This window comes from Sarcophilus harrisii, chromosome 1, assembly GCF_902635505.1.
Source record: "Sarcophilus harrisii chromosome 1, mSarHar1.11, whole genome shotgun sequence".
Lineage (NCBI taxonomy): Eukaryota > Metazoa > Chordata > Mammalia > Dasyuromorphia > Dasyuridae > Sarcophilus > Sarcophilus harrisii.
In genome coordinates, this window is record NC_045426.1 from 279,543,266 (window position 1) to 279,562,572 (window position 19,307).

The following is a 19,307-nucleotide window of genomic DNA, read 5'->3' on the forward strand; positions in this document are numbered from 1 at the left end:
TGGATAGTCACACCAAGAAAGGAGTCATTCAGAACATAAGCCAAACCCTTTAATGGCTAGTAAAGAGAAATATGCTAAGAAGACCAAAGGATACTTCAAAGAATTTCAGGAGGATATTCAGTAATGAGTTCTTAAAACTTATAGGGAAAATGGATCACAGAATTGATTTCAGCTCATAAAGACATCCAAGTTTTTTATTTTTTCTCATAGACAAATACACATTTCTTATTGCACTAAGATACTGACAGAATCCTGGACAAAGAAAAGCAATTGATTGGAAAAGGACATTATCAAAATTAGCAATGAGGAAGTTAGTTCTACAAGGCAAAAATCTTTAACTGGGGAAGAATGAATAGAAAAATCTTACAGATTAGCCTGGAAATGAACCAAGAATTCCTGTCATCTATATAGTAATTCAAAATTCAGCTAATACTTTCAGCATCACAGCATTTTGAATAATCAGTACAGCAAAAACATTGCAAAGTGAAAACTGGGAGTCACAAGGAAAAGTTTTACCAATAAAGATCAAGTTTCGATAGTTTTCCATCAGCACATCCCTACAGAGATCCTGTTGACTGGGGTCCAATTGTGTCCACTCTTCCCAAGTGAAGTCTGGAGCCACATCCTGGAATGTGATGGTTTCCTGAAGGAGCAAACACATTTCTGCTTATCTAGGATTTACTTGTACCTTGTTGCTTATTCACCCCTGTGTCAACTATAATATAAAACTGGTGGTGGATGGACAGTGTTCAGGCTGCAGAATCATCCTACATCATTTGTTATTGCATGTCTACCTTCTATACATCACTTTATGTCATATTTGAAGCACAAAAGGATAATGCAATATATTCTCTATTTATTATAAGGTACTTCCATTCTTTAAGAATCACTGAATCTTGTTAGCCAAGAGGAACCTGCATCCCATAAACAATCACTAAAGTCTAGTAGTGCTGAAAGATCTTCCGAGAGGCACAAGGCACATAAATAATCCTGTTCATTTGCTGAAGTTCATCTTTATTAACTGTTGTATAAATAGTAAAAATAAAAATTAAGTCATGTACTTCCTTCCTAAACCTGCAGATTTAACAATCGTATTATAATTACAGAAACTCACTCTCAAGGAAATAAAAGATTATTACTCAATAGAAATACATTTGAGTTATCTCACTAGAAAATTCCAGGTGGTATATGTGCAAGAATGTTTGTGGCAGCCCTCTTTGTAGTGGCCAGAAACTGGAAACTGAGTGGATGCCCATCAATTGGAGAATGGCTAAATTAATTGTGATATATGATGGCTAAATTAATTGTGATATATGACTATTATGGAATGTTATTGTTCTATAAGAAATGACCAGCAGGATGATTTCAGAAAGGCCTGGAGTAACTTACATGAACTGATGCTGAGTAAAATGAGCAGGACCAGGAGATCATTATATACTTCAACAACAATACTATATGATGATCAATTCTGATGGACGTGGCCCTCTTCAACAATGAAATGGACCAAATCAGTTCCAACAGAACAGTAATGAACTGAACCAGCTACACTAGTGAAAGAACTCTGGGAGATGACTATGAACCACCACATAGAATTCCCAATCCCTCTATGTTTGTCCGCCTGCATTTTTTATTTCCTTCATAGGCTAATTGTACACTATTTCAAAGTCCGATTCTTTGTGTACAGCAAAGTAACTATATGGACATGTATACATATATTGTATTTAACTTATACTTTAACATATTTAACATGTATTGGTCAAACTGCCATCTGGGGGAAAGGGTAGGGAGAAGGAGGGGAAAAGTTGGAATAAAAAGTTTTGCAATTGTCAATGCTGAAAAATTTATCCATGCATATATCTTGTAAATAAAAAGCTATAATTAAAAAAAAAAAGAAAAAGAAAGAAAATACCAGGTGGTAATATACAGAAAGAAAACTATCTCTGCTCTCAAAGATTTTATAATCAACTGGAGATAAACATATCACATAAGTAAAAGCAAAGCAGATACAAATCAAATAAAGACCTCCTTTAAGAATTGGCTCTAGAGTTGAAATCTAAAGGGAGCTAAAGATGACAAGAAATAGAGATAAGGAGAGCAGGGTGCAAGTATGAAGAGGTGTAGGTATAGAGGAAAGCCTGACAAAAGGAAAACCTTGTTACAGGAATATAAAATTCATTAATTTCCTTGAAATTATCAACCTTTTGCAGGAGATGAAACCCAATGCAAAGGGAGCAGTAAAAGAAATTGACTATTTAAAAAATTTTTTTATATCTTTTTGTTAATTTACATTGCCAAATTTTTCCCCCCAGAATCCTCACTTTCCCTTTCCAGAGAACCATCCCATAAAACAAATTATGTTTTTAAGAATAAGAAAAGAGAAAGAAAAATCAGCAATATGATAAATACATCAAAAAATTGTAAAAATAGACATGGGCCACACCCAACAAACTTCTACCTTCACAAGAGAATGAAGTTGGGGCATATTCTCATGTCTCTTCTTTGAAAACATGCTTGCTTTTTTGTAATTCTGTTATGTTTATGTTGTTTATATAGTTTCATGTTTTTTTTTCTATTTACACCTTAGGGGTTGTGTACATATTTTCTTGACTTTATTTCCTTCTGTCCTAGTGCATGTAAATATTTCCATGCTTCTTTGTATTCATCACATTCATAATTTCTTATAGCATAGTAACATTCCTATTCATTCATGTTTAGTTGCTGCTCAAATGAAGAGCATCCTCTTTGTTTCAAATTTTTTTTTCTGCTATAAATATTTTGAGGTATATATAAGGACTTGTTAATGCATTGGGGTATAAAACTAATAATGGAATCTCTGAATCAAAGGCATGGAGATTTTAGTCACTTTTATTTGCATAATTTTAAATTGCTCTCCAAAATGTCTTTATCAATTCACAACTCCACTGGCGATTAATTTTTGTTTCTATTTTCCCACAATCCCTCGACAACTTTTCCATCCTATGTCATCTTTGCCAACATGCAAGTTGTTAAAGCAAAACTTTAGGATTGTTTTCATGTGCACTTCTCTTTTTGTTAGTGATACGAACATTCATATGGTTGTTAATTGTTTATAATTCTTTTAATAACTCTTTGTTTATATCCTTTGATTATTTGTATATTGGGAGATGAAGTAACACTTGAAATATTTCAATAAATTTTGTAAACTATCCCTTTGTTAGCATAAGTATATCATTAAAATTAATTTTGGTAAAATTAATTTAATTCCTAATTAATGGTTATTATTAACCAAAATACCAATTATTTAAGTTGGTTTTTATTTCTTTTAGAAACATAGTGTAACTAGAAAAAAAGAACAGCAAAATTAATATGGAAGAACAAAAGGTTGATAATTTCAAGGAAATTAATGAAAAAAAATCAAATGAAGGTGGCCTAGCTAGCTGTACTTGATCTAAAACTATTATTATAAAGCAGCAGTCACCAAAACCATTTGGTATTGGCTAAGAAATAGATTAGTTGATCAGTGAAATAGGTTACGTTCACAGGACAAAATAGTCAATAACTATAGCAATCTAGTGTTTGACAACCCAAAGATCCCAACTTTTGGGATAAGAATTCATTATTTAACAAAAACTGCTAGGATAACTGGAAATTAGTATGGCAGAAATTAGGCATGGACCCACACTTAACACTGTATACCAAGATAAGATCAAAATGGGTTCATGATTTAGGCATAAAGAATGAGATCATAAATAAATTAGAGGAACATAGGATAGTTTACCTCTCAGACTTATGGAGGACTAAGGAATTTATGACCAAAGAAGAACTAGAGATCATTATTGATCACAAAATAGAAAATTTTGATTATATCAAATTAAAAAGCCTTTGTACAAACAAAACTAATGCAAACAAGATTAGAAGGGAAGCAATAAACTGAGAAAATATGTTTACAGTTAAAGGTTCTGATAAAGGCCTCATTTCCAAAATATGTAGAGAATTGACTCTAATTTATAAGAAATCAAGCCATTCTCCAATTGATAAATGGTCAAAGAATATGAACAGACAATTTTCAGATGATGAAATTGAAGCTATTTCCACTCATATGAAAGAGTATTCCAAATCACTATTGATTAGAGAAATGCAAATTAATATAACTCTGAGATACCACTACACACCTGTCAGATTGGCTAAGATGACAGGAAAAAATAATGATGAATGTTAGAAGGGATGTGGGAAAACTGGGACATTGATGCATTGTTGGTGGAGTTGTGAACAGATCCAACCATTCTGGAGAACAATCCTGAATTATGCCCAAAAAGTTATCAAACTGTGCATACCCTTTGACCCAGCAGTGCTACTACTGGGCTTATACCCCAAAGAGATACTAAAGAAGGGAAAGGGACCTGTATGTGCCAAAATGTTTGTGGCAGCCCTGTTTGTAGTGGCCAGAAACTGGAAAATGAATGGATGCCCATCAATTGGAGAATGGTTAGGTAAATTGTGGTATATGAATGTTATGGAATATTATTGTTCTGTAAGAAATGACCACCAGGATGAATACAGAGAGGCTTGGAGAGACTTACATGAATTGATGCTAAATGAAATGAGCAGAACCAGGAGATCATTATATACCTCAACAATGATACTGTATGAGGATGTGTTCTGATGGAAGTGGATTTCTTCGACAAAGAGAAGATCTAATTCAGTTCCAATTGATCAATGATGGACAGAATCAGCTACACCCAGAGAAGGAACACTGGGAAATGAAGGTAAATTGTTTGTACTTTTTGTTTTTTTCCCCAGGTTATTTTTGCCTTCTGAATCCAATTCTTCCTGTGCAACAAGAGAACTGTTCAGTTCTGCACACATATATTATATCTAGGATATACTATAACATATTTAACACGTATAAGAAAAATCTTATACATCTAGGGAAGGGGGTGGAGGGAGGGAAGGGAAAAATTGGAACAGAAGTGAGTGCAAATAAAAAATTACCCATGCATATGTACTGTCAATAAAAAGTTAAAATTTTTTAAAAACATATTGCAATTGAATCTACATCAGTAATGTATATAACTAGTTAGATCAATGTCCAAGTATTTTATGTATTTTATAGTCATTTTTAATGGCATTTCTCTATTATTATTATCTTTTGGGTTTTGTTATTACACAGAATGTTGATTTTTGTTGTTGTTGTTTGGTGGCCTGCATCACTGATGAAGTTACTATTGCCTCAATTTGTTATCTCTAGTGATTTCATAAGAAAGCCATCATACCATCAGCATTTTGGGATAGTATATAGTATAACGTAAAGACACCTTTCATTTCATTCTTGTTATATTGCTATTGCTAACATTTCTAGAATTACATCAAATAATAAATAACAAGGAGAGTAGGCATTTTTGCTTTACTCCTGTACTTATTGGGAAAGCTCTTAGAGTATCCACATTGTTCAATGATGTTTTTTGGTCTTAGGTATATACTTTTTGTTATCTTAAAAAAAGGTTCCTCTATTGATATATTTGTAGCATTTTTAGCATAAATGAATATTGTACTTTGTTGAAGGCTTTCTCTTTTATCTATTGAAACAAGTATGTGGTTTTGAATATTTTTGTTTTTAATATAATTATGCTGATTATTTTCCTAATGTTGAACTATCTTTGCATCTCTGGTATAAATCCATTTTGGTCATAATCAAAGATTTCTTAATGATATTGTTGTAGTCTGATAGGATCTTATTTTAAAATTTTGAATTAATATTCATTAGTAATATTGGTCCATAATTTATCTTCTATGATTCATACTTTCCTCGTTTAGTATTAAGATTGTCTAATAAAAGGATTCTATTAGAGTTTTTTCTTTCTCAATTTCTTTCTTTTTTTTCTTTTTGCAGAGGCAATTGCGGTTAAGTGATTTGCCCAGGGGCACACAGCTAGGAAGTGTTAAGTGTCTGAGGTCACATTTGAACTCAGGTCCTCTTGATTTCAAGGCTGGTGCTCTATCTACTGTGCCACCTAGCTGCCCCTCTTTCTCAATTTCTGAAAATAATTTGTGTGAAAATAAATTTATAAAGCAATAGAATTAGTTATAACTAATTCTATTGCTTTTTTTTTTTTTTTTTTTTTTTTTGGAGATTGGATTATTCAAGTCCTCTATTTGGTCTTCAGTTAATCTGAATATTTTATATTTTTGAAGATATTATATTTTCCCCCCTTTTTTAAATTTTGGTGGCAGTAAACTTGTAAGTGCAAAGAAAATTTTGATACTGTTTAAAAAATTTTGTCTGGTTTTTTTTTTTTTTTTGCTGTTCTTTTCATTTTACTTTCTGTCCTCTTTTTAATTGGGTTTTTCCTTTTATTTATACACTAGATTTGTCCAAAACAGAGAAGGTAATAAAAATCTCCTGCTGTCATATTATATTTTCTTATAATTTTTCCTTTATAAATTTAGAGTCTAAGAATTTGAAACACATTAAGTTTAGTGTGATACGGATTCACTGGATATGGTTTCTTTCAACACAAAGTAGTTTATTTGTTAATCTCTTACTTTGAATTTTTTTCCTTTGATAACATTATTGCAAGTCCTGATTTTTTTGGATTCATCTAACGTAAAGTAAATTTTGTTACAGTCCATTTATATTCTCTGCCTGTGGGGTTATTTTTTTTGGTTGTTGTTTTATTTTGGTTTTGGCATGTTTATTATAACCAATTTATGGTGGGATTTTATTTATCTCATCTTTCACTTTTTTCCTTTTATTAAATTAATTATTCACATTTTCCTCCATTTATCTTTAAGTTTTTTTTTCCTCTAATGTTTTTCCCCATTCCTCCTCTTCTATCATAAGTTAGTTTTACTTTAATTTAAGGCAACCCTATTCTCAAAGGCTTTCCCTACCATCCTCAGATTCTCTCTTTTCTATTTATCACTGCTTTCTCTAGCATTACTTAAATTACTTTCCTTCCCTCCCCTCTTTTTTTTCCTCTCACTTAAGGAGTCACGAAAATTTTCCTCTCTCATTAAAATTGTTTTGTTCAAAATTTTGTTCATTCTTTTCTAGAATAGAATTCTTTCCCTTGTTCTGTTATTGTTTCCTTTATGTCTACTCTAGACTTTTATTCTTTGATTCATGTACTTCATATTTATTCCTTCCTTATGCTACATTGTCCTTATAGAATTAAAGCTTCTAAGGTACTGTTTTGAGGCCCTCTTCTGAACAGCTTCCGTTATTGTCTTGTAGATTTTGTCCTTCCCCCTCCTCTTTTTTTGTTGTGTTTTACTTTTAAAACTATTAATTCCTTCTACAAGATACAGAGAGGATGGAATTATTTTCCCAGGATAGGAATCTTCCTGTGTCCCTAATAGTGCTGTTCATTACTACTCATCATAATCATTCTTTCCCCTATTTGCCATGAAATCTCTCTGGGTCCCTGCCCTTCCACTCTTATGGTGTCAGGTGCCCTCAAGAGTTCTGATTCTCCTTTGCCTAGGACAGGATTCTTTCTGTTCATGGAAGCACAATACTCTGAAAATAGTAACCTTTAAATATCAAATTCTGGCAGATTATACCCACTGTAAAGCCCTCATCTCGCATTATGGAACATCCCTCTCCTCCTATAGAATATTCTTCAGTGGGGCCCCAACCACAATCCCAGATTATCCCCCTTTTTCCTGTTTCAATCCTTTCTTTTGCTACATCACCTATTCTCCTATAAGCCACCTTCTTCCTGAAAGACTACAGGAATTACTTTCAATTTATGTTTTATAAGAGACTTAATTAGGATTCATCACTTTCCCCTCTACTTTATTTCTTCCTTCTCCCTTATTTTAGCACCCTTTCATACTTCAGTTGAGTCCCACAAAAACTGATTCACCTGTAGGCAATGTGTTATGAGGATTGGTACATGATGTTTTAGACTTGTTTCCCCACTATTAGTTTCTCCATTTAATTGCCAGTTTGATTCATGTCTCTTTGTGTACTTTTAGAAGGAAATCTCTTAGTGATTCCTCTGCTCTAATTTTGTTGTTATTACTTAAACCTCTCAGAGATCTTTTTTTCTTGCTTTCCCCCCCATTTCTAGTTCATACCTTCCTCCCCCTACCAGGCTACATTACATGACTTCCTTGGTTGCTATATTTCTTTACCAATTGTGTTTCTGTTATCTGGAGTGTTTGCAAAGCAATAATCTTACATGGTCTTTTTGTTGTAGGAATGTTTTAACTATTTCACTTTTACTCAATATCCATCTTTTTTTCATTAATGATTAGGTTCAGATTTGCAAGGCATGTCATTTTAGGTTTCATCTTGAGCACTTCTCTTCTTCAGATTATATTATTTCATTCTCTACTGTGGTTTCAGAGGTGAGCTGACTAGCCTTGTTTTATTCAAAATCCTTTCTTTTATATTTGAAGATCTTTCTACTGATGGCTTGTGAAATTAGTTGTTTATCATTAGAATTGTTATTTTACTATGATGTCTTGGAAATTGCAGAATTATTCCTTTTTCTGGAGGTAGTCCGTAGGTTCTTTTGATTGACATTTTGTTTTCTGTTTTCATAAGTCTGGTCAATTTTGTTTTATTTCTTGCATTATAATGACTTGTGTTCTTCTAGGAGACTAACAATGTTTCAATTATCTCTATGCATTCTGTCTTCAAGACTGCCATGCTTTGCTTTTATGAAGATCATGTTTCCTTTTATAACATTATTACCACTTGCTTCTCTTTTTCCAGATTGATCTTCACTTCTGTGTATTTGCATTTACAATCAATTATCCTCTTTTTTGCTACTTTGGTGAAACTACTCCCAGGATTTCAAGATTTTCTACTCTACCAATTCTTTGTGCTGCACATGCCATAAATTGTACTTTCACAATTCTTAATTCTCTTTTGAACCATTCAGGAACATTCTGCTATGGTTCCATGTTCTCCGGGAAATCCACAAGATATGCTGCCTCACTAGATATTAATAAATTTTCCTTTAGCCTGTGATATTTATTAATGTCAGAGTAAATGCTTGACTCCAGGCATTCACTTCATTTGTAAACACACTAGTACTACTCTGCATTCACTACTGCCAGTCTTTCCTAATTCCCAGGCCCTCAGAGAAATCTCCAGTCACTGTCTTTTGCAATGCTTAAACCAATTTTACCAAGTTTACCTCTGTCTGAGGTCTTCAAAGAACCCTGGCCACCGTTTCGTAGGAACTGTGGTTTAAATACTGGTAGCATGCTTAAGAACAGCCATGTGCAAGCTCAAAGTCTTTTATTCATGTGTTCACATCCTGTCCCTGATCTCCTGCTGACACCTAGGTGAACACCAGGTTAAAGAGAGTGACTTCCTCCTCCTTAGAGCTTAAATAGGGTCTATGAGGTCACACACACAGTCAATCAGAGAAGGAGACGCCTCCCTTAATGAAGCAGATCTCAATGTGACCAGAGTTCCTGCCCACAAGGCGGTCCCTACTAGTTCAAAGCTGACCTATTTCCGGGGACCTCAGGGCTTCAAAGCCTCTGTTTACTTCTGGACTGCACTAAGCTATGACTCCTTCTTTTCCTTTGACCCTAACATGTCAGGACTCATTTATCTGAATGATAGGCTACATTCCCTTCTGTTATTAAAATTTTTCCTGCTGGTTTATTGCTTTTGCTCAGTCTCTGAGTTTTTTTCTCCTGAAATCTGTCAGTCATTTTTTTTTAAATTTCCCTATTACTTTCTGACTCTCGCTCTGAATGTGATCAAAGCTGTCTCTCCTCCTAAATTGAGAAATACACTTTCCATTGGCCTCAGCCTCTGTCCCAAGTGTCTTTCAGAGAGGATTTACTGGTCTTAGATAGATGCCAGACTCCTTTATTTTAGATCTGGTGAAGTCCTACACACAATGGCAGCCTGCTTCAGTCCCCTCTGTTCTCACTACTCTACCCCAGGAGGCGCAAGCTTCTCATATTTTTGAACATGTGTCACAAAAGAGGGTGGGGGAAGTTCTGCTTTTTATTGTAGCAGCAAGGGGTAGGTGTTAACTGGCAGAGAATGCATCAGCAACAAGATAACTGCAAAGTGAACTCAAAGAAACAAACCTATGGGTCAGGTTGTACTTCACTGGCAAAAAGCAAGGGATGGTAAGGAAGGAGCTATTAAGTGAACACATTAGAGATTAGCTTTCCAGTATTATTTACCTCAATTTAGGGTTCTTGGTGTCTCACAGCATAGATACAACTGCAACCTCTTGTACATAATTCTTATATTGCAGAGATTTTTATTTTTATTTATTTATTTTGCTGAGGCATTTGGGGATAAGTGACTTGCCCAGGATCACACAGCTAGGAAGTGTTAAGTGTCTGAGACCAGATTTGAATTCAGGTTCTCCTGACTTAAGGGCTAGTGCTTTATCCACTGCCCCACCTAGCTGCCCCTTTGCAGAGATTTTAGAAATCATGTGGATCAGAACGAGTCTAATTTTCCATTTTGTCACAAAACCTCAATTGAAACAAAATTTTCATGTTTAACACCAATTTTTAAATCAAGATTTATAGATTCTACCTTCAAAAGGTCCTTATCAGTCAATCAATATACAAACATTTATTAATAACTCCAATGTGAAAGGCATGTCTAGATATTATGGAATACAAAAAAAAAGTTAAAACAATTTATAGTTTGGGGAGAGAGGCAGGAAACATGTATGTACTTTAAGCAAATACAAAATGTAAAAATAAGTAGAGGTAACTTTAGATGGGAGGGAGAGAAGCAGGGTTTTACATTTGGAGGGACAGGAGAAGGTATAGTATAAGAAATGATGAAAGGTTTCAAGACGATGGCAGTGCTTAAATTAAGATGAAAAGGAAGTTAGATCACAGCCTATGAGAGTCAGAGGTGAAAAAGGAATGCATTCCGGGAATGGGAGACAGCTTATGAAAAGGCACAGAAAAGGGGATGGAATGTCCTGTACCAGGAATAGTTAAGTCAGCCAATTTGCTGGGGGGGAAAAAAATCAATGCATGAAGAGAAATGCAAGAGACATTAAAAACCAGGTTATGCAACTACACCAAATAGATGGGGTCTCACATCTGCCACTTGGACCAGAATTTAAGTAAAGGGGGTTTTAGAAACAGGACCTGGTATGTTGTTCAAAAGTCCAGAGTAAAAACTGGCTATTTGTCATTTTTGGTGTTAGGGTGACTGATTACAGCTAATCAATACAAAAGGAATGTGTGATTGAGGTTGGAAGTATAATCAAGGAGGACAAAAAAAGGTTGTCATTCAGGAAGTAAAACCACAAGGACTAGTGATCCAGCACATAGCATAGAAGGCTAGAGAAGCTCAGTCTTAAAGAAGTAGGCAAAGTACTAGAAGGACTTCAGGGCAGAACCTTTCTCAGAATTCCAAGGCCCTATGCCATAGAGAGCTGAACTCAAGACAGGAAGATATTAGATTTTATGTTACTTCATTACTGCTACTTTACCAAAGGTTATAATTCAACTGAAACAACAGGGCACTAAAATTAGAACCTGATACTGGGTAACAAATTCAAAGGGAGACTCACAGAAATTCAAACTTAGCAATTTATCCCATTCTTATGATGAAGAAGTACTGGTAACTTTATCAACAAATCATTATAAAAAATTTAATCATTACTTTCTTCACCCCAGGTTGGACTACTTAGAAAGCATCTAGCTAGTCTGATATTCAACCATCTGCTTTGGCCACAACCAAGAAAATTTTAAAAAGAAAAGAAATCCTCATAATAGTAACTGTTGTTATGATAATAAAAAAATAAATCTGTGATTTCATCTATTTAATTTCATCCATCAGTCCTTCCTCTGAGATTCTTGTCCATGTGTCAGTCACATAAGCTTTACCATATAAGATCTACCCAGTGTGTTAGGGGAACTTCTTCCCTTTCTCCTGACATCCTGAGAATTTAATGGAGTCTCTAAACTATCTAGTCCATATATACATACTATACTTTAAGATTTACAAAACATTTTACATATGGAAACCCATTTAATTTGTGTTTCATTTATAGCCTCAGACATTTCATAGGGAAAATGGGAGAAAGCAGCTGCAGACCATGGGCTCTTCATTTGAGTCATTGTTTAAATAGACAAAACAAGTTTAAAAATTCTTGGAAATGTTCATTATTTGAAAGTTTCTGGGCACCCCTTTTTTCTTTAGAAATCATAGTTTAAATACTACAAAGTACATATCCAAAAATTATTGCTTAGAGTAAGACTAGGCAATTTTTATTATAGCACTTGGATAAAAGTGCTAAATAACACCAGAACCAGTAGATTTTCTTACTAGTTCCCTGTTTTCATATTTTAAAAATTGTATTGCATCTTTTCAACAGGCTAGAGATAAAGGGTATCTCATAAATTTTAGCACAGTTTTAAGCTTTAAAAGCTTAATAACTATTAAGCTTTTAAAATTTAAAACAGCACCAAGGTTTCGAAACATTTAGTATATCTTGTGGAAAGTGACCATTTAAGGAGTGGAGAAAAAATTTTTTTCTCATACTGCCCAAAAACAGGAACTCAAAAGTGAGTGGAAGGTTGAATGCATCAGTGCTGAGCTGGAGTCTCTGAAGTAGGAACTCTCAATATCCATTCCAGCAGAACTGAACTCAACCTTGGGAAGGTCAGAAATGGGGATAAGCAGATCAATCTATTTCTAATAGTTTGACATAGCTATATAGTTAGCCTGACATAGCCATGATTATTACATATAATATCATTTTTTCTAGTCTAAAAGATTAAAATCCTAGAATTGACTTAGATCGTACCCTCTCCTTTCACTTTTTCATTTGCCTTCTCAAAATATTTCAATTATTATCCACTTCTCCATTCAAATGACCAGCATTCAATATTTTCTTCAAACTTAGCTTCCACCACTACTTAACATGAATCATCTGCCCTATTCAGGAGAGTATATTCACACTGGTTACTGCAACTAACATGTACCTTATCTCTTCTGGACATATGATCTTTGCATTCTTTTCATTTAAAATCTATTTTTTCACCATCTCTAACAAAATAATACTTTTTTCTCCAGTACTCATATCCTAAACCTAATCTCTTCTGTCTCTGATAGCAAACAGATAAGATAGGTATATAGATCTTGTTTTCTATATCATGAAGGCACTTGATGCTTTTCATTTTTTTTTCTTATGTCAGACTTGGCATTCAAACAAGATTATAATGCCCTTAGTTCCAAGGACTCTTTTACATTTCTTTTGTATCATTAGGATGACTACCATATCAATAAGCACATTTTTTTTTAAGCAGAAATACCTGGGGCAGCTAGGCGATGCAATGGATAGAACACCAGCCTTGAAGTCAGGAGGACCTGAATTCAAATTTGGTCTCCGACACTTAATACTTCCTAGCTGTGTGACCCTGGGCAAGTCACTTAACCCCAATTGCCTCAGAAAAAAAAAAAAAAAAAAAAAAAGAATCTAGGCCAAAACAGAACTATCTTTATTCCTTTGCTTTTAAAATTTATTTATAATTTTCATTATTTACTTTTATAATATTTTGATTTCCTTTTATTCTCCCTCCCTCCCCTACACCCTTCCCAAGATGGTAATCAGTCTGATAGAGGTTATACATATATAATCATATTAAACATATTTCCACATTAATCATGTTGGAGAATGTTTTTTAAATGTATCTTTGGCTACAGGTAGAAACTACCTGTATCAATGCAGATCTGCAATTTATTGTCTTAGACAATTTCCTAGAGCACTGAGAGGCTAAATGACTTGCCCCATTATTATTACAAAGCTAGAACTTGAATCTAAATCTTTGTGACTTCAAAGCCAATTATCCACTACATTAAGCTACTGTGTGAACACCCAACAGACTAAAACAAAAGCTGGGCAAAGGAAATAAGAAGTATTCCCTAGGAAGTTCATCATCCTTCAGAACAAGTCCAGTATCTGGTGTGGAAATGACAGGATTTTATATTTGTAGATATTTCAAATATCTCAGTCCGGAAGAGAAGTCAAACAAAATATAACAGAAATGTATCTGGACTGAGACTCAAGTAAGCACTGTAGGAAAAAGAAAGAGGACATTTTAACTCACCTGAAAGCTGGCTATTGGTGACACAGCAGACATTCCCTGCTTTTCTGGGCTTCCCTCTTGAAGAGGACAATCTTGAGAACTTGGAACTAGGGCAAAGAAAGAATAAAAATAAAATCAGTATCCCCGCTCTTACAAATTCAGAAAAAATGGCGACACTACCTGGAGCCCTAATTTTACATCCTATAGTGACAGCAGATTCCCAAGGAGACGATTTACATTCAAACATCAGACACACGTCTACATAGACACAATCATTATATGCCTAACCTAATGTTTTATCTGAAGTGTAAAATTCAATATTTCTGCCACAATTTTTGGATGAGGAACTATCTCTTTAAGACTATGGAATAAATCAATTTTCTGGCTTCTTTTTAAAAAATTACTTCCTAAGAAAAATAATATTGTCAGCTAGGCAGAGAAGTATTATATCATTGCAACAGCACATGAGACTTAGGACCCAAGGAGTCAAAACCAAGCTTAACCATTGTTCTGTGTTCCTGAACAAGTCAAATGATCAAATTATACCTTAGTTTTCTCATCTCCAAAAGCAAGCTAATTATATGTCTTATTAAGTTCACAGGGTTCTTAAATGAAAGCATTCTAAATGACGATGTTTAATGGTGAGCCCTAGCCATCGCTCTCGATCATAACCATCCATGTCAGTCCTATTCTAGTCAGGTAACTTACACCATTCTACTTAATCTTTTCCACTGTACTCCCCCAAAGCCCAATTTTGCTTTTAACAAATTACCCCTCATATTAAACTTTTCATTTCATGTTCCATCTACCTAACTCTCACTGAAATCTAGTTTTCCTTTTGCATTTTTGGTCTTCACACTAGTCCAAATCTGACTTTACTCTTGCCCTTGATTTCATCATTATCCACAAATGTTCTATCTTCACAGTCCATAACTCTATTTTGGGGGTCATAATTTTCTGTTCTTTCAGTTCTACCTGTGCCTCCTCCTCCAGCTTTCTAAACCCACTCTCTCTCTTAAAACTTCCTGTTCTCTCCAAGTCAGGAAGACTGACTTGGATCCCTGCATTTTTGCAGGGATGAATTTTTAATTGCTAAATTTGATGCCCTTTCCACAGGTCTCTGCCTCCTTGACTTTGCCACAGCATTAATACTGCTGACTATTGGGAAACTGCTTGCTCTTTTATAGTTCCCCTTCTACCTGACTAATCAATTTCTTCTCAATTTCCTTTGCAGCAGTATCTCTCCATGTCCCATTCTATCTAAGGCAGTTATATGTACCACAGGGCTCCTCTTCTCTCTATGATCTCATCAACTCCCATGCATTAAACTGCCACATCCATGAAGATGACTCCTATATATATACATATCAAATACTCATGTCTGCTGAGTTCTAGTCCCACATTTCCAACTGCCACTAAGAATTCTTCACTTGAATGTCCTATAGGCTCCTCAAAACTAATCCACATATTCAAAACTTAACTTTTCTTTGTCCCAAGCTAATTTTTCCTACTAATTTTCCTATTTCTGCAAGATAACACTATTCTTCATATTAGAAGTCATCTCTGACACATTAATATCACTCGACTATCATATCCAATTTATAAATTTTGTTGATTCAACCTCAATATCAATCAAATTTGTCCCTTCTTTCCACAACAATTCTAATTCAGGATAATCTTTGGTCCCCCTACATCCACTCTTTTCTTCAAATCTAAACTCCACAAAGCTGCCAAATTGCTATTTCTAAAGGATAGTCTAACTATGTCATTCTCCTGAACAAGATACTTCAGTAATTCTTCGGCATATAAACTCCTTTTTAACATGTAAAGTCCCTCCTTCACTATCTGGCTCTTGCCTATTTTCCAGACTGATTAATTACTCCCCCTCTTACAGTCTATATTCCTGCTAACCCATTCCCTGGCAGTTTCTCATGAAAAATATTCCATTTCCCACATCTATGCATTTATATAGGATGTTCCCCTATTCCCACACCTGAAATTCTGGAGGAAAGCCCTGTGAGAATTTACAGGAGACTGTTCCTCTGTCTTTTGATCCTTACAAAAGCAGCCCATAAAGAATGCTTTCCCATTTCAGCCAAATGCTTTACAAATAGGTAATGAGGAAGGAGGGAGGGACTGAGAAAGAACACACTCAGCTAAATAACATAAAACAGCAGGATCAACTTTGAGATTAAAAAGTTATCACTCCCAGCCCTAGATTCTAGATAGTTATCTGTCTTCTAAAAACTTCCCTTCACTCCCTGAAGAGTTTGCGCTCTTATCTTTCTGTAGTTCTCACCTTCCTCCTCAAGCATTTGGGTCAAATCTTCCACCAGGGTGATCACCTCCTCAATGTTCTCTGGATGCTGGGACTTCACCCAAATTCTGATCTCACTGGGCAAGATGGTCAGGAATTGCTCCAGCACCAGCAGCTCCAGAATCTGCTCCTTTGTATGAATCTCTGGCCTCAGCCACTGAAGACAGAGTTCCCAGAGCTGGTTCACAGCCTCCCGGGGTCCAGCTTTCTCTGGGTATGGGAAACATCTGAAGCTCTTGCGAAAAGCCTCAGGGTTAATTTTTTCTCTTCCTAGAGTTGTTACCTGTTCCTTTGAATCATTCCTATCTTGTTCATGCACCCCCACGATTTGGGGGTTCAGAGAGATGGTCATCATGTTATTCAAAGCCAGCATCTCTCCACCTGGGACTGTTACCACGGACTTCAAATCTGCATTCTCATGAGAGAGCCACTTCCCTTCAGCCTCAGGCTGGATACCTGCATACATTCTTGAGGGACGCTGTGGACAAAGATGTACATACACACACACAAATATATATATATGTGTATGTATGTATAGTGATTTACAGAAAGAACCAAGATTTCCTAGTCTCACACTTTAGGACTGTTAAGAGAGGGTGTACATACAAATAGTACCCCATTAAGTGAGCAGCGGCAACAATGCAATACCGTCGTTAAGGAGGTAATCTCACAGCATTGTCTCATATTCACACAACTGTGCAGCTACACACACACTCTACACATATGGACGTATTTAGTGTCTTTTAATTCACAAAATTTCTTTACAACTACCTTGTGAGCAAGTTAGTACTTAAGACTTAAGAACTGGAGAAAATAAGATCCGAGTTCAGTTAAGTGATTTATCTAAAATTGCACACTATCACAACCAGGGTCAGAGACTCGGGACTTGAGTCCTGAGTTCAGCGCCCTTTATCCTATCCTAGGCTGTCTTTTTAATAGAAATACACACATGCAGACAAACACACAAAGAGATTCCTTCTCCCACCACTCCATGCCGCTCATAGCTGATAAATGCATGCATTTTTCTTGTGAGGTAAACTCCGCGAGGACCGAGACTGTGTCTTAGTCGAGGACCGTCGCGGTCTCTCCACCAGCTCCCTCTCCAGCCGTCAGCGAGCAGCCACCGCCAGCCCCGCCGGGTCTTCGGGGGAGACTGAGGGGCGCGACAGCAAGACCCGGGGCGAGAAGGCGGTACAGGAGGCAGCGGGGGGGGACAAAACTCCTCAAGAACCGAAGCTGACGTCCAGCGCCGGCGGGCCTTCTCTGGCCTTTGGCCCACACGCTGCCCTAGGGAGGAAATTCTTCCGCCACCAGAACTCGATCACTCGGACCAGAGACCCGCAGGGCGTCAACAGCTTGCGGGGCGGGGGAGGGATCTCTGGGTCATCAAAACCCTGTGCTTTGTGTCCATCAGAGTTCACTGTGTGACCGACCACACACCAAACCCGCCGTAGGCAGAGCCGACAATTACGACCAGAACAACAGCGGTGCGTGCGCATCCGCGCCCTACCCAAGGTAATGACCCGAGCCGAGTCGCCTGGAACTACGATTCCCAGAATCCTACGGGCACAAACGGTTCTGAAGGGCCGAAAAGAATCTAGACTCGGAGTCCTAGGACTTGTTTTCAGTGTCCGTTCTCATTGTGGGTCCCGGCCCCTGCTGTTGACAGCAGCCATCATTTTCCCCCCTGCAGAAATAAGAGTTGGACTAGATGAGAAACAAGGGGTTCTTTAGCCTTTTTTTGTGATTATCATAGACCCTTTTTGCAATCCGCCTAAGTCCCTTCAGAATAAGTTCTTTTTCTTTCTTTTTAAAAAAAATTATTTATTTTTGTTTGTTTGTTTGTTTGTTTGTTTTATAATAACTTTTTATTGACAGAACCCATGCCAGGGTAATTTTTTACAACATTATCCCTTGCACTCACTTCTGTTCCGACTTTTCCCCTCCCTCCCTCCACTCCCTCCCCCAGATGGCAAGCAGTCCTATACATGTTAAATATGTCACAGTATATGCTAGATACAATGTATGTGTGCAGAACCGAACAGTTTTCTTGTTGCACAGGGAAAATTGGATTCAGAAGGTAAAAATAACCTGGGAAGAAAAACAAAAATGCAAACAGTTTACATTCATTTCCCAGTGTTTTTTCCTTTGGGTGTAGCTGCATCTGTCCATCATTGATCAATTGAAACTGAGTTAGATCTTCTCTTTGTCAAAGAAATCCACTTCCATCAGAATACATCCTCATACAGTATCGTTGTTGAAGTAAAAAATGATCTCCTGGTTCTGCTCATTTCACTCAGCATCAGTTCATGTAAGTCTCTCCAGGCCTCTCTGAAATCATCCTGCTGGTCCTTTCTCACAGAACAATAATATTCCATAATATTCATTTACATTTATTCAGCCATTCTCCAATTGATGGGCAGCCACTCAGTTTCCAGTTTCTAGCCACTACAAACAGGGCTGCCACAAACATTTTGATACATACAGGTCCCTTTCCCTTCTTTAGTATCTCCTTGGGGTATAAGCCCAGTAGTAGCACTGTTGGGTCAAAGGGTATGCACAGTTCGATAACTTTTTGGGCATAGTTCCAGATTGCTCTCCAGAATGGTTGGATTTGTTCACAATTCCACCAATAATGTATCAGTGTCCCAGTTTTCCTTCATTCTCTCCAACATTGGTCATTATCTTTTCCTGTCATCTTAGCCAATCTGACAGGTGTGTAGTGGTATCTCAGAGTTGTCTTTAATTTGCATTTCTCTGATCAATAGTGATTTGGAACACTCTTTCATATGAGTGGTAATAATTTTAATTTTATCATCTGAAAATTGTCTGTTCATATCCTTTGACCATTTGTCAATTGGAGAGTGGCTTGGTTTCTTATAAATTAGAGTCAGTTCTAGAATAATGTTTTTAAATGTTTAAAATAAACTACATAAAATTACAAGTGAAACCAATTACA

The 19,307-nt window shown here is 36.1% G+C and overlaps 1 protein-coding gene across 1 annotated transcript in view; it reads right to left on the reverse strand.

Annotated features, from left to right (window-relative positions):
- The window catches only part of LOC100920881 (zinc finger protein 665), a 32,624-nt gene extending 14,777 nt beyond the window's left edge, over positions 1 to 17,847 (reverse strand). Inside the window, exons 1-5 of the mRNA XM_031944724.1 lie at positions 17,590 to 17,847; positions 17,334 to 17,501; positions 16,331 to 16,826; positions 14,053 to 14,138; positions 517 to 643 (exon numbers count right to left, since the gene is read on the reverse strand). Coding sequence (XP_031800584.1) covers positions 517 to 643; positions 14,053 to 14,138; positions 16,331 to 16,826; positions 17,334 to 17,501; positions 17,590 to 17,847 — 1,135 coding nt within the window. The remainder of the gene's footprint in view (positions 1 to 516; positions 644 to 14,052; positions 14,139 to 16,330; positions 16,827 to 17,333; positions 17,502 to 17,589) is intronic.
- Positions 17,848 to 19,307: the final 1,460 nt, after the last annotated feature.